General features: G+C 38.4%; 1 protein-coding gene across 9 annotated transcripts; it reads right to left on the reverse strand.

The window, feature by feature from the left end:
• RUFY2 (RUN and FYVE domain containing 2) lies at positions 1 to 27,593 on the reverse strand. Of its 9 annotated transcripts, XM_063337983.1 has the most exons (19): positions 26,425 to 27,201; positions 25,099 to 25,189; positions 24,721 to 24,894; positions 24,120 to 24,237; positions 22,471 to 22,572; positions 21,076 to 21,199; positions 18,869 to 18,930; positions 18,203 to 18,268; positions 16,366 to 16,435; positions 15,077 to 15,178; positions 14,195 to 14,311; positions 12,895 to 13,062; positions 11,330 to 11,427; positions 7,212 to 7,331; positions 5,287 to 5,416; positions 4,599 to 4,693; positions 3,554 to 3,602; positions 2,471 to 2,548; positions 1 to 1,668 (listed from the first exon to the last, which is right to left on the reverse strand). In XM_063337983.1, the coding sequence occupies exons 3-19, from the start codon at positions 24,848 to 24,850 to the stop codon at positions 1,525 to 1,527; spliced, it is 1,773 nt and encodes a 590-aa protein (XP_063194053.1). In that variant the 5' UTR covers positions 24,851 to 24,894; positions 25,099 to 25,189; positions 26,425 to 27,201; the 3' UTR covers positions 1 to 1,524. The 9 variants fall into 9 exon arrangements, 4 of the variants coding, with proteins under 4 accessions (XP_063194053.1, XP_063194051.1, XP_063194050.1 ...); XM_063337981.1 differs by lacking the exons at positions 25,099 to 25,189; positions 26,425 to 27,201 and adding an exon at positions 27,509 to 27,593 and having other exon boundaries at positions 16,366 to 16,432; XM_063337980.1 differs by lacking the exons at positions 25,099 to 25,189; positions 26,425 to 27,201 and adding an exon at positions 27,509 to 27,593.
• Positions 27,594 to 27,665: the final 72 nt, after the last annotated feature.

Genomic DNA, 27,665 nt, shown 5'->3' on the forward strand with positions numbered 1-27,665 from the left:
TAAGTTGCAGATCAATTAAATTTATTTTTTTTCCAAAAGCTATTTACAGATTTACAAGATGTGTTTTGTATTTTACAAAAAAGTTACATCAGGTGATTTTAAAAACATTTCTCTTTACAAAAGCTACATAAGCAACTACACTGAGGTGGTCAAAAGAACAGCTCTATGAGCTTTTAGAACATGAACTAAACACCTACCCTCAAAGGACAACACTAAGCTAAACGAAGCGCAAGAACAATTAAAAGACCAGTTTCAAAGCCTCCCTTCTCCCGTTAGGAAGCTCATTCCAAGCCCCCGGCTGGAGAAAGCACCAGGCCAACAGCTCTGCCCACCAGCACGTGGAGATCGCAGGGCTGGAGCCCATCGTGTGAGCAGCTAAAGACAAGAGGGGAGATCAGTGCCGGTGCAGTGACATGGAAGCGAGGACAATTTATCAACGGATGTATTTGTATTTGCCTACGGGAAGAGTAAGGATTTACATTCCATCAGGAGTTACCACAGAATATCAGTGCGAAGAGTGGTCAGACCTAGATGTACTCAAAAGTGCTTGGGGAAAAAAAAAAGCTTAGGAAACAACTCTGAAAGTCTGAGAAAGATGACAACAAAATAAGGAAGAATCTTCCTGTCCAACACAGGAGGGACGCGGTGCCCAGTATTTAACCCTAGTCTCTTTTGGTGGCAGACTCCCTCTGCTTCTAGAGCTGTACAGTGACTACTCCTACAAGCTCAAAAGCAGGACTTCCATAAAAATAATGCAGACGCTTGTTCAAGGTTACAGACAATGTGAGGCAAAAATTTTGTGATGGCCATCCCTTTTAAGGGAAACACAGATATGTCAAATTAATAGCTAATTAAAAAAAAAAAATCATTCAGCAAAATTCACCTTCCTTCACGCAGTGCCTCGAGGCACCGTTTGTTACCTGTCTGACAACAGCTCCCCTTACGCCTCTGGCTACAGAGTTGTCACTGCAATATCCTTGGGCGTATCAAATCTTCATAATTGAGGGGAAGTAAACAAATACGGTATTGGGCAACAACTTACTGGACCACTGCATTAATTGCGTTACTTTTTTAAAATACAATTTAAAACTAGCTACCACAGAGGTTTGCTTCACAACAGCATATCGCAGGCACGTTCTGCAGCACAATTAGGTTGGACTTGCTGCAGACTAGTCTGTAGAAGCAGGTAAGTGCGTCATCTTTCAAGATCATCATCACGACAAAGTTACTCATCAAATACTGGGTAACACTGAGTCTCCTCCATAAACTGCCCTGCGTTCTCCAAAAGAGCTTCGGAGCCATTTGTTACACGAGTACTGTCATCCGTATTCTTAACACGTGCATGTTCTGTCTTTGGGTCCCGTGTTCTCTATCTGTTTCAACAGGAAGCAGCCAAGTAACTCCTCCACCACACCTTGAAAACGCAACTCTAGACTGCTTACCTGAAATTCTGGAAATAGTGCTGCACTTTCTTTACAGGATTAGCTAAATACCAAAAGGTAATAAACATCTTGTAAAATAATCTTATGGCACATTAGAAGAGCACCTCTGTATAAGTATTGCATGGCAGGAATCACAGACCCGAACAGGCTTTGGTGAAGAAGGCAGAGGCAGTTCATTGTCGGAACAGGCATTACAGAAGATCTCACCACAGTTTCTACAATGATGCTAAATAAAGGGGGGAAAAAGGAGAAAAAAAATTAAAATTTACAATGGAAATATACTTGGTAATTGGATACCAGTAAACAATATACACAGAGCAGTCTGAAATGCGATTCCTTCCACTTCTTTGGTCTGAGCACGGAATCAGTCTTCAAAAAATAATTAATCTAAATCCCAACCTATGACGCAATCCTAAGGTTGCATCATAGATAGATAGATGGTCTGTCCAGGACCGCATATTTTTATTTCTATGTATGTATATGTTTTACAGATTTTGTTCAATCCCTGGATTAAGAACACGCTCTGCTATATAAAAATATAATATAAGCAATGATATTCAAGAGACTGGATAATTCTGTGTGAGGCAGCTAATTGAGATTTAACATAAAAAGGTAAAACAAAAATTCCTGCACACATTAATAAAGCACGGAAATTGACATCACATTTTACTTTAAATGTCAATAAGCTCGTAATTGCTTTGTCTATTGTATAAAAAAATGCCATAAAAAGACTTCCTTGTGTCAGATTTTAACAGCGCCAGAGCTGAGAAGCACTGGAGATGCTGATTTCACGAAGTAGGATGAATAATTTGAGGTAGGTTCCTTTGTGGCACTTCACCAAAAGACAGTGTTTCTTTTGAAATGACGCCCCAGCTGCATTGTACATATCAAAGTACTAGAAAAGACATCTCAAAAATAACTACGCGTTCGTCTGAGCGTTGACACTTCATGCCGCACCTCTAAGATAATTAATGTTTTTCTCATAATACACGTAAACACGTTGGAAGAAATTTTGTTAAAAGTTTTACCTTCCTTTTGGAAAGAGAAAATTCCTTTTCACATAACTTGCAATGTGTAGCCTCTTTGTCCTTCAACCAAACCTGGCCCTGGAGAAAAAAAATATCGTAACTATATATATCTGATGAAGTTAAACTTTGATTTCCAGTGGACAAGACAAATCAATAGCAGTACATTTACTGCTTGAATTGCTCAATGCCCTGAGACCAGCAAAATGTCGCAAAGACACTCTAAAGCAGTACAAATCTGCTCCAAAACACTGCAAAACCTTACGAGACAAGACAGAGCAGGAATAGGTGCAAAGAGAATATGCGTGAGGTAGTAAAGCTGGTCAATGGCTGAGCTGGGAAAAGCAGAGGGTATCCATGTCTTGGAGCTGAAGCCTGTTTCCCTGCCCAACGCATAGGAACAGTCCCCAAGATGCAGGGAAGCAAAAAAACCAGGGCAGTGTGAAGAACAGTTAATTTCCTTCTGTCTAAACCAGGAATCCGCTCAACAAAACCACTTCGCGCACATGTAAACAAATTGGAAGAAATTCTGCTAAAGTTCTACCTTCCTTTTGGAAAGAGAAAATTGGAAATTTACTTGGACTGAAATAATACGCAAGGGGACACACCATGTGATCAAACACGTGCAGACACAACCTCTGCTCTCAAGTGCTCCCGGCATAACTCTTAAGAAAGTTCCAAACCTCTTGACATTAAAGATCATATTTCATCAAGTTTGGTGCTACAAGTTCATTTAATTCCTAGGGTAATTAAATATTTATTGATCACTGAGAAGTAGCACATAATTTAAGATCAGTTGGCAACATATTCTGTCCCAGATAAACTCTGCAAAATATAGAAGGATGCACCAGCGCAAGAAAAGCATCAAAACGCATAGCTGTACATCAAACAAGAAAAATCAAAAGCAACTGAGTATCTTTTTCCCCTGAGGCTACAGGGGTTCTCTCCCACTGGAGGAAGTCATACAACAAGTTTCCTCTGAATAGCTGCTGTTGGAGAGAAGTCTTCTCATTGACGCTTACAAAATATTTCAAAAGGAACAGTCAAAAAAAAAAAAAGGTTTTCTTTCCTCCAAATACTACTAACCTGCAAGGCTTTGTTTGCTTCTTTTATATCTTCTATTTTCAGCTTTGACCTAAAAAATAAGATAATGCTATTTCAAACTTCTATATCGTCAGTTACAGTCTAATAAGTTTAAAAGTTATAGGTGAACTTTAAGTTAGTATTTTACATTACAGCAGCATCCAGGAGATGCGATCAACGTCACGCCCTGCTGTACTGAGCACTGGACAAAGACAAGCTCTCTCCAAAGAGCTCAGAATCCTTTCAACAGCTCTAAATTTGCTTGGGGTTCTGTGGATAAGGGAAATTTGTACCAAATACCTAAAGCTAGCGCACAGCGTTGGTACAAAACCAGAATTTAAACTTCTGGACGTGAACACGACCACACGATGTCATTATGGGGAAACCAGCCTCCCCACAGCCATCCAGTGCCAACCCACTCAGAATGGGCTGAGTCACAGTACGTGCACGAAGTTATTCTACAGGGCACGGAAATCCACATTAGTCACAGCAAACCTACTTAGAAGACAAGAGAGCATTAATGAAACTTTAACAACATATAACAATAATGATAAGAGCTGTGCTCGGAGCTTGTTTGCTCATTACAGTCTGAAGGGCCTTACATCCTCTACAGACTTTATAACAACAGCCTAGGATTGTCCTACATCTCCTCAAAGAACGGAATCCATGAGCACGCATCCTTGCAAAAAGATAAGCGCTGTCCTGATGGAGCCAGAGCTGTTACCTTCTACTTGGGTTCTTCTTTGGGAATACCACAACACGCAAACCAGCCAACTGTTTTCAATGCGAAACAACCCGTAATTCCCCCAGGCCCTTTTAAACTAGGATTTTCTGTTTAGAGCACTGCAATTACCCAGGAGTTGACAGCTAGCCCACCAACCAAAACCAAAAATAAACAGACCTGACCTAACTGAACATATTTCTTTTTGATAACTGCCTAGGTAATATCACCATATACAGTCTAATTCACATGCCCACCATCCTATTATTTTTCTTAATTCAAGTCTATATGACAAAAATAATCATTATCATGAATATAAGAAATTACTCGCTCAGCTTGGACGCCAGTTCTTGGAGAGCGGCTTCTTGGTCTTGACATACCCTTTTCAGTTGCTTGTTCTTTTCCTGAAGTTTAAGGAACTCCTTAAACCAAAAAAAAAGAAAAAAACCAATAAACTGAAATTATTCTCAAAATTGTATTTGCCTACTGCCTAGAAAACTGCTACTACCCAAAGCTGGTCCTACTGAGAAAGCCAAGTGAAGAAATGATCCATTACACTCTCTATTAAGATTCCCAAATCCAACTTGAACACAGCAGCAACTCAGGATTAAACATTCTCAGACCCCAAGAGACGAAGCATTTTTGTTTCTGCACTTCTCTCCAGGAAGAAAATAAAACTGACTGATTGCAGAGAGCAACACCACTATATGGCCATGTAGACCAAGTCAGACAGAAGCTGAAACGCTTTCTGGCCTACGATGAGAAGATGGAGCCTTCAATACGACTGAGAAAGGAAAACGAGGATTTCGTTTTTCCTTATTCAAACCACTGAGTTCTGACCTGAGGACTAAATGGAGAGTAAAATCCCATTTTTTTCTTAATCTATTTGCGAGAATACATTAATCTAATCTTTCTTATCTACTTCCAGAAATTCTTAAAAATACCATGCTTAAATCCATAATTAACTTTGCAGCCAATTTCTAAATTACTAGTCAAGTTTTACTGCAGAATTTACTTTTTTGAGGTTAATTATTTCTTGGGTCTCTATTCTCAGATGAGATACAGTTTCCTTCTCCTTTTGAAGATCATCCTCTAAGGTTTGCCGCCACTCTTTTTCTATCTTCAAATCTGTTTCCAGCTGAAGCCTAGAATATGCAAAACAAAAAAAAACAACAATCACTGTGCACAACAGTATCATTTCTAAAAAATAAAAAATGAGTTTATTTCTGGGTGCAATATACATAATAAACAAATGATCAACTTACACATTTTCTAAAACAGAAATAACATATCAATATCATAATATTTTACACATCAGCTTAACAAATAAAACAAAACACTGTCACTTAGAAAAATAGTTTTAAAAAGAAACATATTTAAAGGACCAAGAATACGGCATCATTTTGAAGAGCTGACCTTTGCAATAAATGAGCAAGAGAAGATTAACCACAAAATTCTAAAGTATTTTTAAAACATGCATAAGGGAAAACCCCCTTAACCTTACACAGCTTGTTTGCAAAATAAAACCAACCAACCATCCAACCACGCTGCCACCGGTGATGCAGACAATGACTGCACGTATCTCTGGTGCTCATCAAAGTTATTTAATATTACACCCTTAGATGTGAATCTTCTATTTTAGACTACTAAGGTTTACGGCATTTTGAACAGAATTGAAAATAAAGGAGGAGGGACTTTAAATTACTATTTTTATTGAGCTTCCCTACATAAGTGAGGTTCAACATAAAGAAGGATTTTATTAGTTTAACTGGAGTCCAGCTAAAGGAATTAGGGCCACTCTGATGGAAGATTCACTCTAGCTGGAATTTCACTATCAGTTTCGCAGAAGAGTTGGTGTTTAGAATGTTCCAGAGAAACCAAAGGATGGAAGCACGCTGCTCAACCTTCTAGATCTAAATTGTGCCAACACAGTAAAAGAGGAAAAAATCTGAGAGTAGTCATGCAAGGTTTTTTTGATGGAAAACCTGTATCCACGTTAATTTTCCTGTTTTAAAACCAAAACCATTTTTAAAGGAAAGACTTACATTTTGGGACACTACCTCAGCATCTGGCTGGAAAAGATCAGAAGTGAACATGACCTTGAGGTTTCAGAATTGCAGAATTCTAAGGCTGGGATCTGAACTGTTCTTTTGCCAAAATCTGCAAAGATGACTGTGGTAGTAAAGTGAACATTTGTCATGACAGTTAAACAAGTTTATTAACATTCAGAGTTGTAGGAGATGGTGGGCAGCAGGGTGGGCTAATAATTGGATTGGAAACCACTAATTTTTAAGCCCCAATCCTTGTTGTGCTGCAGATTTGCAGTGCCTTAAATAATTTACTTGTTAACTTTCCAAACAGGGAAAACGCCTGCCCTTACAGGGAGCTTTTTACATTACATATTTACTTAAATCAGTACTGAAGCATTTAACAGGGGAAAGGGTAGAGGCTTGGCTTTTATATTACTTTTTAGTATTTATTATTCCAGCGGATTTTTATTTTTTATTTCCTGCACAGTGGTAAGTTAAACCACTTCGACCTTATCCATAAGCCTGATTAATTAAACTATTCTTATGCCATTTCTGTTTAAGTTTATACTACTACATACTTGTGGGTTTTGTTAAAAGTGTGTATTACTACTACTACTACACTATGTATTTTCCCCCATTTATGACCATTTCCTTGTGAATTAAGCTGGCACATTTAGAGAAAAAATAACGCTGTTCTTCCCCTCCTTTCAAGCTGCACAGCATTTTAGAGGCACCCAAAGGTAGCTTGACCTTCTTGGAATGGCATATTTCCTTCCACCTTGCCAGTACCTAACAAAGATCTTGGGTATTTACATTCTATCGACAACCAGCCTGTACCAAGACACAGGGCATACTGCAATGTAGAATGTTTACTGATGTAGATTTTTCCAAACAGGAATGATATACTTACAGCTGTTTCTCCTTCTGGGAGAATTCTTTCTGCAGACTTTCAGATTTATTCACATATTCCTGTTTAAGTTTCTCATCCTCAGCCTCAGCCTCCGTTTGAGCCTTCTCTGCTTGCTGCAATCTGGTGTAATTCAAATCAACTTTGGGTAAAACTGAAGCTAGAACTAGGGTGTAGAGGGTGAAGAAGACAAATAAAAGAAAAATGGGGAAATAGAAACATTTCTAAATAAAAACAAAGTTTGGGGGGAAACTCACAAACTCAAACGAGAAATCCATACAATGCCTAGAGAACTAGCTCCTGGTTTTTTTACAGTAAGAGAGCAATCGCTGTAAGTAATCACTGTTTTATTTTATGCTCATGAATAACAGATGCCAAAGCATGATGATACATATTTTAGAATTGAAGCATATACCTTAATGCTTTTTTTTTTTCCTTTAGCATATGTTCATGTGTTATTTTTGGAAGCTTTTTTTTGTTTGCTTTTAAAATAAATCCCGTAAAAGTGCTTGGCTTGTACTAATTACCCATTAAGACAGGGCAGAGCATGTGTTGTGCAAAAGCAGCTCAAAACAATTCAGGCGTAAGGCTGAATACAGAGCATTGCAATCAGACAGCAAAAAACTTAACTAGCCTAATACAACAAGACACACCCCGACAGGTCCCACTACATTTACAGAACTACCTCAACTACATCATATTATGAAATTAATTTAAATAATCTGTATTAAAAATAATGCATTCTTACACTGGTTAAAATAGCTCCATACTATAGACAAAATAAATTAAAGCCATTAATCAAGAAGTGAGTGATTTGGGTTTTTTTTTAATTCAGTCTTTCCTTTCTGAATTCCAGGGGTTTGTTTCTGCTTCAGCTAGCACTCCCCTTGGAATCCATTAGTTCACTGGGGTTCCTCTCTGCTTGGTCACCTCTTCAGTCCAAAAAAAAGATGGACGGAAAGTAACAAAAGCGAAGGTACTAAAATGGAACTTGTGCTGTTATCATGGCTACACCTGTCTTGATGAAAAGGCAGGAGAGCAAAAGAGCCTGTAAAATACCACTGAATGTCCCCACCTGCTGCGTCACGTTTAACAAAACTGTTTCAAGGGCCTCTCGGGTAAGCAGTGGGAGAAATCTGTGATACTCCCTGTGCTTGATTTCTCGTTTCCCAGCAGCTAGCTGAATGCAGAGTAACTCACAACTCCCAGTGTCAGCTAAAAAGAAATTAAGTCAGCAATATGTCTACATTTGTGCTTCTACTGATGAAGTTGCAGCAGCAGGAGTTTTCAAAAGCTGTCAGTAAACAAGTGAAAAAAAGACTGGAATTAAACTACCTTATAAAGTGTGTAGCATCTCATTCAACTATAGCAGTTGTTTTAAGCACGTTCCCAGTCACATTTGCAATGATAGTGCACAGAGGGCCAAAACATGTATGGAACGGAGAATACTGTGAAAAAGCACGGTCAACTCACTGGGCAAAAGAAGCTGAATGAAGCTACGCGAGACAGTAACACAAAAAGCAAGTTAAAACCCTCCCTAAATCACACATTAAACCGCAGCGTAGTTTCCACAACCAAGGTAGGCAGGGAGCTTGCTACCCAAGAAACATGCTAGCCAACCCAGGCTACAGCACCATCCTCTAGAGTAGTCCCAAGGCTAACTGCACCACTGCAATTCAGACAAATGCTAAGCGGGACTGAGTCTGCAGCAGGATTTGTGATTCAGATGATGCTGAGGCAGATACTTGTTTGCATAGATGACCGTGAGATGGTTAACGCTCCCACTTCTGCTATGGTTTACTTGTTGTTTTATTCAGTGTTTTTGGTTTGTTTTTTCGTTGAGGATGGGAGATATTTCTTTTTCTTTTTTAGTAGCCAACCCATGTTAAAGGCTCTTTCTGATTCCAAACCAAGGAATAAGGTAATACATAATCACGGAGTAGAAACCCTTTCTGTATTACTGCGTCCTGCCTCCACTTGCGCAAACTCCTCTTCTGCTGAAAGACCCTAAGATTCTTCTCCCAGCCAAATTCCCCTCCACGCCTCAGAGCAAACAGTGGGAAGCACATCAAGGGCAGCCAGCAGCTAAAATTCTCTTATTTGTGCAGCGCAGGCAAGCAGCAACACATGGCAGAAATATGAGTTGTAAAGACTGCCTAATGATGGGTGGAGGGAGGGAAAAGGGGAAAAAATGGGTTGGGCAAAACCACAGGTTATGATTACAGCCTAGACAAAGCCACAGACAGGCAAGATCCTTAGCTGACAAACGAGTTAGACAAGTTCCGGATCTGGGCCCTGAATGTAAATCCTGTTTATCACTACAGCTTCCACTGTAGCCATCATGGTGCTGCTGTTCTAGGCAGGACTCACAGCTATAAAATTTGCTCAAGCACACGCTGCCCTCCCTCCCTGTCTGGAGCCCCATCCAGGTCCAGGCTCCAAACACATCTTCACTCCGTGAAAATATTTCACCCCGTATCACATCAGCAAAATGGAATTGTGCTTTAGCTGGTTTATCCCCAAACCCTGTAATTCTTCCACTGTACATACTGAACATATATGTTGACACCACCCTCTTTTTTTACATATATTGTTCTGACATAGCATTCAACCCCCATTCCCCCAGACTCCTGTCATGCTGTTTAAGAAAACAATGCTAGTTACAAGCCAAAAACCCAGCGGAGAGCATGCTTTGGGGATAAATTCAGCCTAAAAGTGAAAGAAATAAGCAGGGGAGAAGGGAAATACTAATCAGGAGGGCTACTTTTTAAATCTATTGGTACCATAAAGAATAGGAAAAGCCACAAGATCAGAAACGAATGTCATAAAAAAGTACAGTCAAAGTAAAGATAGCTAACCTTTTAAAATAAACTTTGTTTGACAATTAAGAAGTGATTAAATAGCATTAGAAAACTAGCTTACATTTGCTTAATAATAGTGCAATAATTTAGTTGGTTTTTTCTTTTTTTTTTTTTTTTTTTAAGAGGGGTAAAGTGAGATCGGAGATGATGTTCTTTCAGAAAACAAAATAGAACCCAGCTACGATCAGTTACAGTGCAGGATTTCTAATACCACTTTATATTTAAAATTGTAATTTTAAAATTCTTAAGGTGTATTTTATCAGTAATCATTTAAACACAACAGATCTGAAGGAGCTTTCAGAATGATATATCTTTGACAAGTTTATACTGGTGCTGAGCTTCATTGCTGGCACATTTGACGAATGACATTGCAATAGTCCTAGTTTGAGTTAACAGATCTTTGTCACTTCATGAATGCAGTGAACAAAAATCAAGGACAGATGAAGGCAACAAAATAGTAAAAACAAAAATTGGGATAAAGGATAAAAAGAAAAAGAAAAAAGAGGAAAAAAGGATGTCAATAAAAGAATATTCATGTCACTATTTTTTTAATACATAACCATGTTTTTCATAATCAGATTTAAATGAAAAAAAAAAAGACATGTCAAACACCAACATGACAGGGCTTATGGATATGTTATATTTTACAATTAAAAAGATCAATGTTGCCTATAGGCCACTAAATTAAAACATATGAATCACATTTTAATATTATGCAATACATGCAGTCTAACCATAATGTAAATTCATGTATTGGAATTTTAGTCTTTCACTTTTCAACCTTTCAGTGTAAAAGCTCATTATGTCATGGAAAATAATGGTACTTCCAAAACAACGGGCAACAATTTTAAGAGCTTCAGCAAATACAGTGATCCATGAAGGCATTAAATGTTTATATTAAGCACATGCTTAAGTATAAGCAAGATTAATGCTTTGGTTTCTATTGCATTTCATTCTTGTGGGGAAAAAAAAAAGAGAGGCAATAACGAATCAGAATTTTGAAACAGCTGAAAGAACAACTTTTGGTATCAGCACAAAACCCTAGGACCAGAAGAAAGATGGTGGAGGAAGAAAAATGAAAGATTAAGTTTCTATTTAAAATAAGTGTAAATCAAACAGTAAAGCACTAGTTAAAGTTTCAGAAAGGTTCTTTGTAAATTTTCTAGTTGAAAGTTACATTTCAGTGGCAACTGTGTAGGAATGCAGTAAAATGTAAGGGGATGGAGAAATGACTGAAGAAAAACAAAGATGGGCCTGTACCTTTGTTCTAGTTGTTTCATAGTTGCATTAATTTGATTGGTCTTATCCTCTAATCGACCAATTATTTCATTCTTTTCTTTCATAGCATCTTCAGAAACCTGTATTACAAAAAAGATTAAACTGAAGTAGATACACATTACACTGTTACCTCATGGGGGGGTTTCTTCAATATCTGAAGGGAAAAACGTTAAAATGGCTTCAGGTTTTGATTCTTTTTAAACATTCCCATCTAAAAACTGTAGTTGACAGTACTTACAATGTTATGCGTAGGAAATCTGTAGTTTTGTACTTTGCAAGTGTAGATGCTATTTGATAAGTATATATTTTTGATTTTGTTTTCCTTTCTTAGTTTGCAAGTCAACTTAAATTCACTGATCTTTTTAAGCAGTCCATCAGAACCTTACCAGTAAAGAACTAAGATGCCTGGTCCTGGAAATCCCTAATGTTCTCCAACTCTTAGCAAACTACCACAGGCGCCTAAAAATCTTTTAAGAATTTTACTAGCACATTTCACAATTTTGATTGCCTGCAGAGCTGTTACAACCGCAGCCTGACGATCTAAATAAAAGATAGAGCGTTATCCTTGCTATACAGATCAATGCTATCAACCGGGCCCTAAACAGCAGAGATGGGGCATGACTAAACTGTTCTACTGTGCCCAGGAAGTGGGTCTAGATGCCATTAAGTGAAAACAGTGTTACCCACAGTCCTCAGAAGTACAGCTTTAAAAGGAAAAGAAAACCCTACAGATCCTAACATACCGAAGAACATTCTCTTCTTATTTTTCTTTCCAGCTCCGCTTATATTTTTCTTCCTCTGGTCAAGTTTCCTCACAACTGCAGGGGAAAAAGTAGCATCCTTTGTCCGTCATCTCAATTATCTCTCTGCAGCATTCTAATATTTTCCCCCTTATTCTGCCACAGATTTGACTGATTTATTGTGCTGGTTTTGATAATTTATTCCACAAATCAAATTTATGTTCTGCATAAACAATTCACTGCTGAACTTCCCTGGTGTTTGGTCATTTGTTAACTGCATGTTGGATCTCTGAGACCCATATTTTCCCAAAGAAGCATTGCATTGTTACAGATTTTCTTAATTTGTTAAACAAAAACCAAAAAATTGTAATTAACTTCTACCATTTAACATAACCTTGTTTTCCAAATGCCTTTCCTTACTTTCAAAGAAAGTTCAAATCTCTGCTTTAACCCCTCACTACGTGCCTATGTTCTCGGGTTTTTTTATACAAAACAGGCCAAAAAGTGTCATTATCACTAGATAGACTATTACTCTCTGTATTCCACACAGCATGTTATTAGGCCATGATCTTATTCTCATGTTCTTTTCTTCTATAAACCCACTAACATTAAGCGACTGCCTTGAGAACTGCTTTGTGTGAAATCGTGCTTGCATCAGTACTGTTCCAAAACAACAAGCTGACCTAAGAAGCGGAGAGAAACTAAAAATCAAGGAAACAGCAGTATTTAACTAAACAAAATGGTAACGCATCTCTCTCACTCCTATCAAAGCCATTTCATCAGTTTAACAGCACATTGTTCCTTTACCTGCAGCTTTTGGTACATTTCCATGTTAATTGCTTTAACTTCATCAAGCTGCTGTCGAAGGCCTATGAGGGTATCCTGCTTCTCATGGATGTCCTTCTCCAGCAACTTCATGGCAAGTTCTATCTCATGTTTCATACTAACTTGAACCACCAGCTCATTCTCCATATCCTGTAAAACACGAACACAACCCAGCACAGACTCTTTAATAATTATGCAACACGTTATCTGTTTTGAGAAAGACAAAAGCTAACTCTAACAGAGCTGCAGCACCACCTATTTCACCACTTCAGAAATTCTGTCCCTCTAACTCTGCAAATTATCCACTACATAAACATTACACTCTCATGTACTTAGTGATGCTTTTTTGTTTTTTTTTAAACTTTGGGAGAAGACAACTCACATTATAAGAAATTACCCTGCCAGTGTTGCACGAAGAGTTGCCTAAATACTAATTACAAAAATAGAACTAAAGGATTCTATTTTCACAAGAAAGGTTTAGCCTACATACAGAGATACAGTATTGCTAACAACTTACCTAAAAATTTCTCAAAGAAAATGTATTTTCTTTACTATGCTTTAGCAACATTGCTACAGAAATACTGATGTATTGATCGCTCTGTTAAAAAAAAAAGAAACTTTTTTGTACTGTGTCCAGCTCTGGAGCCCTCAGCACAAGAAGGACATGGACCTGTTGGAGCGGGTCCAGAGGAGGGCCAAGATGATCCAAGGGCTGGAGCACTTCTGCTGTGAAGACAGGCGGAGAGAGTTGAGGTTGTTCAGCCTGGAGAAGAGAAGGCTCCAGGGAGACCTTAGAGCAGCCTTCCAGTCCCTGAAGGGGGCCTACAGGAAAGCTGGGGAGGGACTGTTTGCAAGGGCGTGTAGCGATAGGACGAGGCACAATGGCTTTAAACTAGAGCAGGGCAGGTTTAGATTAGGCATTAGGAAGAAGTTCTTTACAATGAGGGTGGTGAGACACTGGCCCAGGCTGCCCAGAGAGGTGGTGGAGGCCCCATCCCTGGAGACATTCAAGGACAGGTTTCATGAGGCTCTGAGCAACCTGATCTAGTTGAAGATGTCCCTGCTCACTGCAGGAGGGTTGGACTAGATGACCTTTAGAGGTCCCTTCCAACCCGACACATTCTATGATTCTATTACAGGTGGTCAGGGAAAAGGTGATTAAAGTCAACTAAAAGCAGTACCTAAGATAAGCAAAAGCCAAACTAGAAATACTTATATACTGATTCTTCTCAAGCATAATCTTTTATAGAAGTGCTGTGTAATTCTAGAAAAGAATACTTACTTGTCGAAGTTGTGATTCTTCTCGAAGCTGTCTACGTGCTTCATTGTACATTTCATCTAAACCCTGCCTGGAGTGCTTGTATGTCTGAAGTTCTGCTTCAACATCCACTTTAGTTGCCTACAAAGATAGAAAGAATCTATCTTTCTTCATCACAAGTTCAGCAGTTAATAGCATAAATTTAACACTTGTAGGGGAATAAAAAAAGCTTAAAAATACATTCTCCAAGCACAGTACAAACAGGGAAAGAGCTGTTTCTGCTATGTGGTCATCGGTTTTAGAATGAGAATTGAGTAAATCTAGCAAAAGAAACATCTCTACTGCAGTACAGTCCTCCTCCAGTAAGTCACTCTATTACACATCTGTTTCAATACCGAGCAATCCAAACACCTGCTTAATCTGTGCTTTTACCAATTATCCTGCAAAACATATACAGGAAGTTACCCAAGGATCTACAGATCACAGCTTAAAGAAAGTTCACCAATTATATAGGCAATTACTCCAAATGACATTTCACGTAACGAGGTAAGTCAGAATAGACAGCCAACAGAATTTTGCCTACTAAAACATGCACTATTCCGACAAGATTTTCAGATAATACTGCTTCAGATAATTTAGCTTACAATTTAACAAAAAAAGGAAAAAGGGAAGAAAAATAGAATACTAGGAAAAATGCTACAAAATTTACATATGGTTTAAAACAACCTTGTGTGCTATAATTAGATGTTTATGCCATTATATAGCTTCCCAGATCTAACATTTTTTTCCCTAATAAAAGCTGTTTTAGATTTGGCCCAGCTACTGCTGGCTTCAACTTGCAATGTAAGAACATTCAAATGACACATGACATTACTATCTTAAATATAGTAAAAAAACCTAACATACCTCCAGGTGATGCTGTGTTTTCATTAAAATAAGGGTATTTTCACTCCTTAATTGATGGTTTTCTTCCTGAAGTTTAATTATATTGTTTTTGGCTATCGCTAACTGGGGGAAAAAAAAAAAAGAAAAAAAAAACGGAAAAGCAGTGTGACCACTTTTGTGAGTGGAAATAAAGAAAAAATGTTCTGATGAATGCAAACCCATGACATTCTTTGCCCTATTCTTGTAGTCTACCAAACAGAAGTTTAATTCCTTTTAAAGGAAACATAAAGCTCCTGGTTTTAGTAACGAGTCACTTTCATTACACAACAGCATGCCTATTCAAGATACTTCATTATTTCATGTCTGGTAAAGAATACGCTTTCTTTTCATTGCTTCATTATGACTGCAAGACCCTCAATTCCCTTTCTTCACCCTAAATTTTTTCTTTCCGTTTGGATTCAAATATATCTAGTTTTGCTCTTTTTTTGGACATCTTAATATATCATAGGGAGCAATTTACATAAGAAAACCTCTCCCAGATGAAAAGAAAACATATTTACAGAAGAGAAAACATTATAGCTGGGCCCTACAATATATACCTTAATGTCAGAATTATAAGCCAGCTGATCAAAATAAAATCATTTTTAAAATAAATGTCTTCCCTCTATCTGGATACATTAATACCCAGAGTTAGCCAGCTACCCCTTCCACAGCTGAATGCAGACACTTAAATTTTCCACTTCATTAACTATTTCTCAAGCAGCCTGGATAAAAAAAGATAGATTATCCTTTCTCTTATATAGCTAAATATATTGTAATTTAGCCACGCATCAAAGATAACCGAAAATATAAAATGTAAATACAAAACCAGAGCTAGGTAAGTCTAAAAACTGTATATAAGCACATGGTAAACAAGCAAGAAACAATCCTTTGGCTAAAGCTGAGAACAATAACAAAAACTGCTTGCTGAACTACTTTCTGTCTCTTTGTAGCAACTGGTGTTATCCATTACAGACTAGTCATCTGCACAAAATCAGACTGACAGCTGGCATTAAGAAAGGCTTCTTTCCTGTTTTTGTTCAAAGTGGGAAATTGCAATGTCCTACAGAATTAATTTACCAATGCTGCATGCTACCCAGCCAAGCCGACTTCAAATCCCTACAGCTACTGTATCTTTTCTTCAAGCCAAAATAAAGGTATCCGAACATGTCATACAAACCTCATGTAGACTAAAATAATTTAAGTATACTTATAAAACTAGCATTTGAGAGTAAATAATATCTATTATATATTACTAAAAAAAATAATACCTCTTCGATCAGTTTAGTGTTTGATTTCTCTAGCGAATCAACTCTTGCATGTAGACTGCTAACTGTGCTACTGAAAGAGAAAAAGAAAAAAAATTATTCAAAATCACATCAACACTTATTCAACCAAGCTCAAATGCTTCAATGTCAGGTACAACGATTATTGGTTAAGCGCCAAAAGGTCTGCTCCCATTATTTGAGTTTCTCCTGAATATAAGAAAATTAGTCTCCTTCACTGAATGTTTATACACTTCTTTCCAACTCCCAACGTCATCCCTGACATTTAAACTCCTGGATAGGAGTAACTTTACATTTCTCCCTTTCCTTTATCCTCACAACTATAATGTATCCAAATGCTTAATCAGTTCACTTAAAAGAGAGTTTGCAATCTTCTTGAGGTTTTTCCCCCCCTCCCCCACAGAATGAAAAATGTTCTCCAGGTTCTCTTCCTCCAAAATCCATTTCTTTTATAAAATTAATTGCTTTCCTGCATTTTTTGAGATTTCTTGATGCTTCTTGACTGCATTTCTAAGTCTCATCAGATTTTTTTCCCTTTTATTACTTTGTGGTTTTTTTATCTTATCGAACTACATCCAGGCCTCCTCCATTACCCGATTGCCCATTTCTGCTGTACGCACATTTTTTAGACTGCACTTTACACACAGAAAACCCCTATTCTGTAACATCATTTACTTTTCCACGTATTTCTACTGTGGTGTCCTCAGAAGTTATCAGTGCAATAAGAAGGGCAAGGCAAGGAGATTAATACGTTCTAGGATGTGTGGAAACAAACAGCTGACCTGAAATAAATGAGGAGAGTTGTTGAACCACTGGTTTGCAAGTAATTCCATGCATAAACCAGTGTACAGGGACATATTCTATCATCACACAAACACCACTATTCTTAATTGTGATAGCTCTTTTCTCCTCCTTAACTTACTTTCATTTTGCTCATATTTAACGCATTCAGTTACTGTGTCCTGTTGAAGGCTTCTGCTCAGTGACTGACACAATTTCAAATCAGAACGTCTTTACGCCAACAGTAGCCATATAGTAACTAATGATCAAGATGACTAGCATTAAAAATGAAAAAATGTGATTACATTTCAAAAAGGGATTAAGAAGATCAGCTATACTACAGATTCTACAGAAGTAGTTCTTTGTGGGTTTGTTGTTTGTTTTTTTTTCCTTTTTTAGCCCCTTGCACTGTTTAATTTTGTACAATACTCCTCAGAGAATTATAATCATTATTCCTCTATTTGTCCAGTAACAAATACAGTGGTGGACTAGGTTTGCTCCATCCAGCAAAGTAAGGGGGAAACGCTGCTCTCCTGAAAACTGTTTTTACAGGAACCACAACCTACACTGTATAATTAGTTTCCAGCAAGCAATGAACCTATTCAGTTTTGGTCGTAGGCATTAAAGCTACAATCCAAAATATTATGAAAGGCAAAGTAACAAAAACATGCGTATTCACCCAGAACACTCAATAATACTTTTTGAAAACTGTTAAACAGAATGCAGTTATAATCCAGATCCAGCTTTTCATCCCTGTGAAGTTACGAATCGTGAGGACCTTGATCGGTTTTGACCTGCTGTTTTTTATTTCTTTGAAGAATAAAGGTTCTGACTGTGAAAAACGAAAGCACGAAAACTGAGACATCCTGACTCTCTCCAGAAGAGTGTATCCTTTTCAACTTCACTACATCCTCAGTCTAAACATGAAGAATTTGCACCCCTTTCTCTGAAGTTCTCTTTCACCAAGTTGTGGTACAAAAAGAATTAGAGGTGTTTTAGCTGTAAGCCTGGACTTCTATGCTTACTTCAAAGGCATACTTACTTCAGTTGTCTGTTCAGTTCTTCAACATAATTCTTTTGGTCCAAAATTGCAGCAATCTGTACATTTCTAAAGCAAGCACATAACAAAATTAGCTTTAACAGAATGATGTAGTGACCTATGTACTGAAAATATACATATCTACCTAACATATGCAAAAATCCATCTTAGTTGTGCTTTTTTAAAAGAAAGGAAGCAACTTCATCTCACAATCGTGAAGTCAATAACTTACATGTTGTGACATCAGTGAGACCAAAAAACTCAATGCTTTAACTGCAAACAATTTCTCTACATGAAACATAACAACATATACAGTCTCAAAAGAAAAAGGATATTTATTTACTGCGCTGTAACCCTGGTTCTTTGAAATACTGACTAAATCCCAAGCTAAGGGCTTAAAGGGTTGCAGCTTCTTTTTTTTTCACTGCCACCTTGCAATCCTCCAATACTGTCCATCAGGTAAAGCAGGTGATGCTGCTGAGGTTTGCTTCAGAGTGCAAATATTTGTCCAGCTAACTAGTAATACAGAACAACCTAGCATACAATTTTTCTCAACACTGCAAGATCAGAAAACTTTAGGGAATCTGACTTATTTCTACAAAGAACAGGGCACTGGTCAAGAAATCATTTGTTAACATGCAAAATCTGAGGTATTTGGTGAGGACATACCTTTCCTTACCCCCGATGTCATCATCACTCTTTAAATACATAGAGAAATCGATCACCCCAACCTAGGGGAAAGCAAATGTACACAGTTTCACATCATACAAGCAACTGCTGTTGATATTCACGGTCTTGTATCTACATAATTACTAAAACCTCAGTTACATCAGCTTTTTTTAAGACTGGTCAAGTTTCAGCCAGAAGCTCAGAAAACTGAACCATAACATTTTAAACAAGTTTGGTTTGTTGTTTTTTTTTTTTTTTTAAGGTGTAGTCTTACCTTTGAACAAAATTAACAACGTGTCAGGTATCAAATCCCAAAGAAAAGATGACTTCTTACCTCTGACTGAGCTTAGCCGAGACCTTACAAGACGACTTTCATTTGGGGAATTACCAGATACTACTCAGCCCTACCACTGATGGAGCAGACTTGTCATAATTTGTCTTTAGTGTTTCACGTTATTTCCTATCACAGCACATCTCCCAGACTGATGTTTCCTCCGTGTTTAGCTTTTCAACATTCCTTGCCAAATAATGCTACCTCTCCACACTTGCTGATTCCCAGGTATGCCAACTCAACTGCATTCTTTTTTTAAACCTTCTAAATCTGAATCTAATTAATTTATTTTCTATTCAATTGTAATTTAATCATATATACTATAAATAACATTACCATGAGTTATGCTTCCAACTCTACTCATGAACCTCTAACAAAAGTATTTAATCACATTTGCTTTCCCCAAACCCTTCCTTTTTGGTGTCTAGCAGCCTCTTCACAAAAGTATTTTGATTTCTCTGACCTACTGCTTCCTTCTTGAGCTCCCTTTAGCTTTTGAATACAAGCAACTTGCTAAGTCTGTCGTTTCCTTGGTTTGTACAATGCTTTCCTGTCAGTTTCCTATGATGGTCTTTTACTCGTTCTTTCCGTATCTTTTCTGAAAAGTCTCTCCTCCAAAAGCTTTTTAAAAAATATATTTTGCTTATTAAAGCAAAACACTACCTCTATAAACAAGTAAAATATTATCTCTATAAAAATTACCTTGTTTTAATTCTTCCTGTGTGCATGCACACATTTCTCCACTGAATAACATTCTTCTAATACACCAAAATTACGCTTCTGGATGCGACTTCCATCATCCTTCAGAAGTTTCTCTTTCTGCTCAATACAACTTGCTTCTCCTGGCTTCTCTGAGAAGGTGCCTTATTTACACTACTCTTCACAAACAGAATCACCCTAAAATGTCATCTGGACAGCCACTACTAACTTCTCAAATCAAGTTTTATGTCCCCTCATACATCAAAGCCACCAAGTGACTTAGATAACAAACATAAAGCTAGCAATAGATTTTGTGGTTTATAATACACACGTATCATTCTCAATACTAAGAAAAGCATGTTGATAAGTCTTCTATAATTACAGACCTTTCAATATGGTATCTCCTGGTATGCAAGATCAATGCCTAAAACATTAGATAGTAACTAGAATAAACAACTGAAGACAGGTTAGGCCTATGATTCACGTTCTTTGCCATAGAAATTGCTTTTTCCACAAATATATGCTGAAATACAGTAAATAATCACTTAAACTATTACGATTTTTTTCCGCAAAGAAGCTGGGCAAAACCAATCATGACTGAACACAGCCTATGTTTATTTATACATGCTTTAAAAAGAATTGGTCAAGATTTTCTTGGAAAAGATCAGAGTTCAAAGTCAAAGCACTTCGCAAAGGAAGAAGAATTCTAAGTCTTGTTTTGCAGACTGAAAGCAGTCACCCTCTTACAAGGTCTTTTATTACACACTATGCAAAGCAAGTTTCTGTTTCGGGTGCTTGAAACTTTCCTATTACGTTCCAGAACAACAATAAATGAACAGAATGGGATAAAGAGATCATGGAAATATACTTTTCCCGCAAAGAAAAAGGACAACTTACCCAATTAAGATGGAAAGAACTCTGCATTGCTAATATTGCATCCATTTGATGACAAAGCATAAAACTTTACCCTTGCACTCTGACAATTATCACTATCTAAAGGTCTGACCCAACTGATACTGAGCTTAATGCAACAGCCCCCACTGATCCAGGAGCTGGATCACACACTAAACAGTCTCTAGTAAGATATCTAACAGGTCATAACTCCATAGTAACAAAATTCACTGTACATAAAAGTCTTATGGATTGCACATACATTACTTTACCTGTAATGACTTACTTGTGAATCTAAGTCTTCTCCCTTCACACACAGGTTAGCGTCTATCACATTTAACCCAACTAATAGCCCAACAATAACCGCTCCTTCTTCCTCCATCATTAGTGCATGATACTCATAAAATTCACTGTTAAAGAAGAAAATTGCATCTTATTGGTATATTCAGTATATTTATATGCAATAAATTCCTAACAAGTGCCATCTAAATCTGAATTGTTTCTCTTATTTTAGCCTCACTCCAACATCTTTAAAGATGAACTGTGTCTGCCCATACATTCACCTCATAAATATTTAAAAATTGAAAGTGCATGGTTTGTCTCAGAGGCTATTGCAAGCAAAGATACTACCCTTGGCTCCAGACATCTAAGCCACAAGCTGCTGGAGGGCTGGCAAATCTGGGGGACAAGACTTATTTGGACAAAACTCTTCACTTGCTATTAGTTACTTTTGAATAGAATACTGCAGTAGATGGATGTTTGTCCATGTTGAGTCAAACAATTCTTATGTTGTTCAGAAACACTAGTGAATGCAAAGGAAGAATGGTAAAAAATTTACCTTGTGTGAAAAAAGGTCTGGATTTTAATGAACACATGTTTGAAATTAAAGCAGCCAAGTAAGAGATTAAATCAGTAAGAGAAGAAAACAGAAAGGGATGAAATACTAAAAAGATTTTTAAAAGAAAAACACTCCACTAAAAAACAGAATACCAACATTTATTTCCTCCTCTTTGCATTTTTTAAATAAAGTTTTAGACTCTGTGAAGCATATGGTGCTTTCGACGGAAAAGTCCATAGCGTTGAACACCAGTGTCATCCTGCCACACCAGCATTATCTAGGCATGCAAGAAAAGTCTTAAAACTATGTATAGGTTATAGAACTTAAAATTAAGACAACAAGGTTTTTCTCCCTTTGTGCTTCAACTACCCCATCAGAAGAAGTTATACTAGAAGAGAGCAATGCCAGTTTTAGGACTGTGAAAGGAAAGTTCAAGGTAATCATCCTCCATGCAATGGTGGCTCTGCAGGAAACTATGCAGGGGGTGAATCTGTCTCCTCTCCAGAGGTTTCTAGTCCATATTCTGCACCATGCAGCAATGCAGCGGGAGCCCTTCCCCATCACCCTCACCTATGAAAGAACAGTCAGGAACACTGCAGAAGAGCCCCCTACATGATGGGGAGGAAACACCTCTTCACCCATCATCTGGCCCTCAAGCTTGATGAGGCAAGTGGTGGTTGGTCCCTCTACCCTGAAGACTGGAAAAAATCAGCCCAGAGGCCAGAAGCTACACATTGCCACGCTAAGGATACATTAAAAACTAGCAAATAGAAAAAGTTGTTTTTTTCCAGGAGACTAAACCTCTGAAAATCAATTATAAACAAAATCAACTTAATTGTTTACCTGAGAAGATCTCTCTGAATGATTAAACAGCGAAGATAGTCGGCCATTTTCTTCTGCATTAGTGCTAAACGTAACCAGGCCCGGGCACGGCCCAGCGGCGTTCTGAAAAAAAAGAGCATGAAGACAAATAGTCCCAAGTGACGTTGGACTAGATGACCTTTAAAGGTCCCTTCCAACACAAACTATTCCATGATTCTATGAAATCAACAACATATCAATTAATTCACTGTCTTAAACATCTTATCAGCCGATTGGTACAGCAATTGGTATTTTTGAAAGAATAGTTTAAACTATTGGTTGAGCAATGCAGTTCAGGAAGCTATAATGTCTAGGCTTTGACTCCAAGCTTTGGGTTAATATCAGAAAAATTTTCATCAACTCAGCTGGGCTTGGGAGCAGACCCTGGAAAGAACAGGAATAGAGAGAGCACAAGAGCCTGACAGTAAAATTCACTGTTTTGCTCAGAGAATGAACACATGCAACACTCTACATGCTGTTGTATTTCACTGTGCTTTGTCTTCACACAGCTTGCAGCATGGAAAGAGTTTTTAATGGTGATGCTGTTTTCCTATATACATCTTCTTCTTAATCTGACAGTGCCTGAAAAGATAAATCTTGGAAGTCCTCTTTCTAGCTGAAGTAAAAAGTCTGCAACAATTCAGGCTCCCTTCTGCGACTTGCTTATCAAGTCTTCAGAGGAATTGTCAGAAAAGTAACAGAATGTCCATTACAACTCATCACGCAAGCTTGCTTTCCCAATCGTGGTCTACACAACGCGTACCAAATTCTAGCTTTAACTCATACCTGTTTACAAATTCACTGGTATCTTAGAAAGACAATTAAAAAAAGATGAAAAAGTATGTAACTGGCAAACATTAGTATCCATCAAATTAACCTTTAGATCCTCCTCTTCTAGTGCTTGCACATTTAGAAGTGGTAAGCACATAAATGCAAAAAAAAAAAACAAACCAAAACAAACAAAAAAAACCCAAAAAACCCACACAGGATAGGAAGAGTGTAACATACCTGGCAAAGAGTATTATTTCATCTGGTCCCATACGAGAGTAAATAATAATTTATATACCTATGTGCTTTACATAAGGTCTAAAGCTATAAATTATAACCCTTATGCTGCCATATACCAATCACAACCCTTTTGGAATTTAACGTATGACCAATTATAAAGCTAAATACAAAAGCAGAGTACAGAGGAATGGGAGGAGATTTTAGTTCGCAGCATAAATTTACATTTGAGAAGGATGCTACACACAAGCACCTGAACAGCTGCCGAATAATTTCCTCTTCAGTATGTTACCTTTTTTTTTTTATACAGCCTCTGATGACTAGACTCATGTGTTTGCTGTGGTTCTAGACCGCAGACTGATACACAACCTATTCCTTTTTGCACCATTTTTTTCCACTACTCAGAAGACTTTTCCCCCAGGAACATCAGAAAAGAACATAAAAATACTACTTTTTGAGCTGTTTTGTGCAGAAGATGAAAAGCTAACAAGATTCACCTGTGCTCTCCCCTAATATCATGTGCTAGCTGTTCAAAGGTTGTTTAATGCCAAATGAAATCACGAGACATCTGTAGATTCTCAATCAGATCCTTTATTTTCCTGCTGTATTTTACCAATAGTACTTACTTAAGGCCAGGCAAATCTCTGACGCTTGCCGCTATTTCCTCAGCTTCTGGATATAATTTCTCCACAAGTTCCAGAGGACCCCAGATGGTTTTATTGTAACTTAGAAAGGATTTTCTTACTAGGAAAAGAAAAATTAAGTAACGGAATTAATTTAAATTACTGGAGTAGCTTCCTTCAAAACAGCTGGTTAACTGCTGAGCCTAGACTTCCAGAGAACAGATAACTGCAATGCTGGTCAGTTCACCAGTATCCAAAGTCATCTTCAGAATTATTTTACTTCGGAATTACATAAAACTGCTGTGCTAGAACAAAATAATACAAAAAACTATCTAAAAATACAAGCTACACACATACATCCCATTGTGGTAATCCCTGGACCACTTACAATACACAGTATACAAAAGAAAAAGTTGGTAAATGTGGAAATACATGTTGCGAAGTATTAATGATGACACTATTAATTATAAAAGGTGACAGTTTACAAATTTTCTTCACTTCTTAAAGCAACATAACACACTTTGATTTTACCTCGTTCAAGAAAGAAAGGAGGAAAATTAGCATGTTTGGAATAAGAAATATGCAGCTAGAGCAATTACCACACCTTTAAGGCCATGCTTCAGGCAGTGCTCCATGACAACAAAGAACTGCTGCAAAGGTGGGTAGTCAGAATCCAGAGTGCGGCCAAAGCTCAAAGCAGATTCAATGAGTCCTTTGATACTCAATTTAGCCATGTTCAGTAAATTTGCTCTTTCTACGGCTGTAGGGTCCTTTACAGCTAAGATAATACAGCAAAAAAAAAAAAAAAGTTATGGTTCACGTTTTAGAGGAGATGCAAAATAATAAAATCCTTCATGGCCACTTTGTTCAAAGAAAAATTTATCTTAATCTAGATATACTCAAAGGAATAATTTAGTAAATGCTATAAACCACCATGTTATAGAAAAGCACCCACTCCAACAAACACCCTTACGGATCTTACATTGGTTTAACAGGAGAATGAAAAAATGAGGCCGGACATGTCAGTTCTCAGGCACCGTGTTATCTCAGTACATCTCGGAAGCAGTCGGTAACTGTAAATTAACACAGGCATCCATGCCGCACTCAAAAGCTCAGCAATGACTGCCCTTACCATGAGATCAAAGCAGCATTCCTATTAATGTAAGTATCTATTTGGTGTATTATAGTCTACCTACAGAAACAGACATCATACTTCTTATATATAATCACTTTCCACTGTAGTCTTAATTTCACAGTGACAAATCCACATGCTTTCCTCTGTAGGCTGTACGTAGTCTCAGCCAGTAAACCTGGTGCAGTTTCCGGAAAATATTACATATTACATCAGTTTCTCATATAGCTAAAAAAATGTTTTCTACAGATGAAAGGTTAAGAACCTAAGGTTTTGTTTTAACTTAAAAATGTTTTGGGTAGTTTTACAAAATGCAAACTACAAAAACACATTCTGGGATTAAATCTCGTCAGTAAAAAACCCGTAGCTCTTTAAAATCATCTTAATCTGACAGAATGGACAAGGTTCCTCTTCTTAGAGCTCCTGCTAACTGAAACCAGAGTGTTCAGGAGATTCTTAGTTTATTTTCATTTGTAATGAAGCAGTTAAAACATTCAGGCCACCCTCTGTTTTGACAAACTGAAACAGAGACAAAACAACCCTCTGTTTATTCACCATGATCAAAGTAACTTGGAAAGAAGCAAAAAAAGTTGATGATTTACTGTTTCCTGCAATTAACTCTAACACATGAAGTAAAAACCAAACGAAGAATACAAATCATCTTTTTAAGACCCTGAGTCACAGATGTCAAAATATCTATACAGATTTGCATCTGAGAAAAAAACATGAGCTGCTTCCTTTGCAAATTTGAGTATTGGTGTATGACCTGATCTCTTTGCATATGAGAAAGCACAAAGAACTGTATACATTAAAACCAAAAACCCCACATCATTCTAACAGATGGACACTTTCTCAGTTCCTCAAACAGCAATGAAATGATTTGTCTCATTTCTTGCATACCACGGTTTTAGGTATTTAGGTAAACTTAGAAAATTACTTTCTAATTTTCTGTATTCCTAACTGTCTGTCAAATATCACATTACCCTACTACCACACAATATAAACTATCTCAGTTTTCTAGAAAAAAAAAAAAAAAAAGACTGGGATGATGTGCCCAAGATAACCTTAAAAAGCACTTTTATATTCTCTCAGTTTACCAGCACTTCAACAGAAAACATTAAGAGACAGCAGAAGACACAGCAGACAATTAGCAACAGCGCTCTGGCAAAAATTTACCCAGTTAGTTAGCAGTCACAGCTCACTAGTTTGCCACCAGGGACTGAACCAACCCTACCGAGGGCAGCACTAGCCTGGAAGAGATGGAGGCTTGCAACAACAGGAGCATTTCTGCTGGCAGAACTCACATCAGACCTCCTGCTTTCTTATTAGGTTGCTATTGACAGTACTAAATACTAATGTTATTGTAGAAAAAGCCATATTCAGGTGGCTTCAGGTGGATAGCTCTCCCTCCCTAGGTATTATTTCCCCAAAGGCATCTTACAAATTCCTTTTTCAGGTGACCTCATTTTGACTTTTGGAGCTGATCCTCCCCACAGAGAGAATTCCACCTCTACTGTCCCTTTCATTGTCAGCCCTCTTGCCTTTTTTTTCTGAGGCAGAAATGCATTTTCGGTCTGTTCTGAAGCTTGGTCTACCTGCATATAGCCATTTTTCTTTGCTTGCTTCTTAAAAAAGAAAAAAGATTGAGAAATTCACGTAGCATGTTTTCTAGTAACTGCAGCTCAGGGATCGGATGGGGTGGACTATACATTTGTGGGCAAGATGAGCCATGAAGGGCTCTTCTCACCCCAAGGGGACTATTTGCCGGTGGCCCTGACATCGCCAGAGCCTGACTAGCAAGAGACAGCGTTCCTCTACCAGCCGAACCCTTACTGTAAACAGTATTTGTGTAAGAAAAAACAAAAAAAAGAAAGAAAACCACCACAAAACCACACTGCACAAGGTCTCCCTATATCTCCCAGCAGCAAACAAGTCACCAGCACAAACCCCCAGCCTCCCCAAGGCACGGCCCCCCCCGGCACACCGCCCCATCTCCCTGACCTCCCTCCCAGCCGCAGGGAAGGAGGTTAGGGGAGCCGCCAGCGCCCGGGCGCCGCACCGCCTGACAGACGGCGGGGCCGGAGGCCGCCCCCCGCCCCGCTGCCGCCGCAGCGGACATTTTGCCGGGCTGCTCCCAGCCGCTACCGGCGACGGGACTGAGGGGCGGAGGCCGCCGCCAGCCCCCTTCTCCCCCTCCGCCGACCCCGGCGCCCCCCGCCCAGCCCAGCCCCGCTCCCCGGGCGCCGCGGCCGCCGCTCACCCATGGCTGGAGAGGAGGAGCCGCCGCCTCGGCCGCTCCCTGCGGGCCCTGCGGCTCCTCCCACCCCGCCGCCGCCCGGCGCCGGCCCCTCCGCCCGCGCACCACAGCGCCCCCGCCGGCCGGAGGACCCGCCCCCGACCCGGCGGCCGCCGCCCTT

Source organism: Chroicocephalus ridibundus, chromosome 6 (genome assembly GCF_963924245.1).
Source record: "Chroicocephalus ridibundus chromosome 6, bChrRid1.1, whole genome shotgun sequence".
Taxonomy (NCBI): domain Eukaryota; kingdom Metazoa; phylum Chordata; class Aves; order Charadriiformes; family Laridae; genus Chroicocephalus; species Chroicocephalus ridibundus.